Source organism: Notothenia rossii (genome assembly GCF_949606895.1).
Source record: "Notothenia rossii genome assembly, chromosome: 8".
In the NCBI taxonomy this organism is placed as follows: Eukaryota; Metazoa; Chordata; class Actinopteri; order Perciformes; family Nototheniidae; genus Notothenia; species Notothenia rossii.
Genome location: NC_136906.1, coordinates 76,976,660 through 76,978,386, shown reverse-complemented (window position 1 = coordinate 76,978,386; position 1,727 = coordinate 76,976,660). Strand labels below are relative to the sequence as shown.

Sequence of the window (1,727 nt, the reverse complement as noted above, 5' to 3'; positions counted from 1 at the left end):
ATTTAAAAGCCCTGCAATGGTGGGGATACTTAAGTAAAAGAGAGTAAGTATCACTATTTCATTAATTCATTTAATTTAGTTTTAATAGATTGCATTCTGTATGATCTACTTGGCAATTAATAAGGTTTGTTCTCATTTAGTCCTGGTGCAAAAAATCCCCATTTGCCATCAAAGCAGGAAGGACGGAGAGTCCAACAACCAATCGAGCGGGAGCTGATACTCTGATACTTGTTGTTCTGTAGCTTATGCCTGGTTATGTAACGCTGGTAATATAACGCTCCACACAGAACAGAAACACATGTCGGTACCTTTCCCCCGACGTGTCGCATGGCGAGCCCTTCCTCTTGCGTGACTCTGACGCGGCAGGGTCCAGGGGGTTTTCCCCGACTGCACTCATTTTCAGCTTTAACTGACCTGTAGAGGAGGAACACGTGGAAAAGAGAGGAACGGTCAATAACAGAAAGTGTGCACCGTAAACAACACACTTTCTTTAATGTTATCAGGACAGGTAGTAGTGTAGCTTTTACTAAAACCTGCAAACACAAGTGGCTACTCCAGCCAACAAACTCCAGTAATATATAGAAATGATTATTTGGATACCTTAAATGATAGGGTTTGGTTTACACAAACAATTATGCAACAGCTTTCACTGACATACATACAATTATAATCATTGTAATACATTTTATTGTTCGGCACAATGCCTGTGGTGAGGATGACCAAATTCACACCTCCAAAAAGGCGTGATAAACGGTTGATTCCATGGAAAATTATATACTTTTAAATGTGAAAATAGATGAACAAAGACACTTCAGTATTGTATAACTGCAGCAACAAAGAAGCATCGACATAACTAAGAAAAAAAGGAAAATAAGTCATGGAACATTTTATGAAAATGTGTGTTTTTTTAGGCTTTTAGCGGCCGTTTAAATAAATAAATAAAAAACGTATTTTTTGGAGAAGTACACTAATAACAATCATTCCTGCAGTACTCATAGACAGTTTGCATTTATACTCTTGTGTACAATTTATGATCTGTATATTTGTAAAATACATCAAGTTAGTGCATCACTCCTCCCTAAGTTAGCAGAACAAACATTGACAAAGAAAGTCAGCATTAAAATGAATATGACATGTTTAATAAATCACAAGTAAAGTGGATTTTGTATTCATGTATAACCACAGTATTTACTTAACATTACAAAAATGTAAATGTATTCATATATGCGTAACATTTAAATTAGGTTTGGTATTTGGTAGGGATGCTCCGATCAGGGTTTTTGGGGCCGATCACCGGAATCAGAATCGGCCGATACCGATCACAGGGTGGGTGGGGGCTACGGGGATCTTCCATTTAAAGTGTTGTTTTGTGAATTGAGTAGCAGAGTTTCCGTTAGCCGGTAATTACTGGACTATGACCGGTAATATATGCTGATGTTTAAAACTCAGTTAATGGGGCTCTTTTTTATATTGCTTCAGTTTATAATCGTAACGTACGGAAGAGTTTTTTTTTTCTTCTGGCTTTAATCTCAGAACAAAAAAAAAACATTTTTTTCAAATCCTCCCACAAAAAAAAAATGTGGCCCTAATCCTCTTCCGTATTAGCGGATCGAAAAATTCAGATTCATTTTTCAATAAATGATGCGCTTCCGCAGACAACAACATTATTACATTCAAACTAACTACGTATATAGTAGGCTAGATGAAGTACATTATTCAAAAGTTTA

The 1,727-nt window shown here is 36.5% G+C and overlaps 1 protein-coding gene across 2 annotated transcripts in view; it reads right to left on the bottom strand.

Moving 5' to 3' along the window:
* ncoa1 (nuclear receptor coactivator 1) overlaps positions 1 to 1,727 on the bottom strand; it is a 36,121-nt gene extending 34,394 nt beyond the window's left edge. For both annotated transcript variants that reach the window (XM_079643512.1, XM_079643513.1), the window contains exon 1: positions 309 to 1,727. In XM_079643512.1, coding sequence (XP_079499638.1) covers positions 309 to 397 — 89 coding nt within the window. In that variant the 5' untranslated portion in view covers positions 398 to 1,727. The remainder of the gene's footprint in view (positions 1 to 308) is intronic.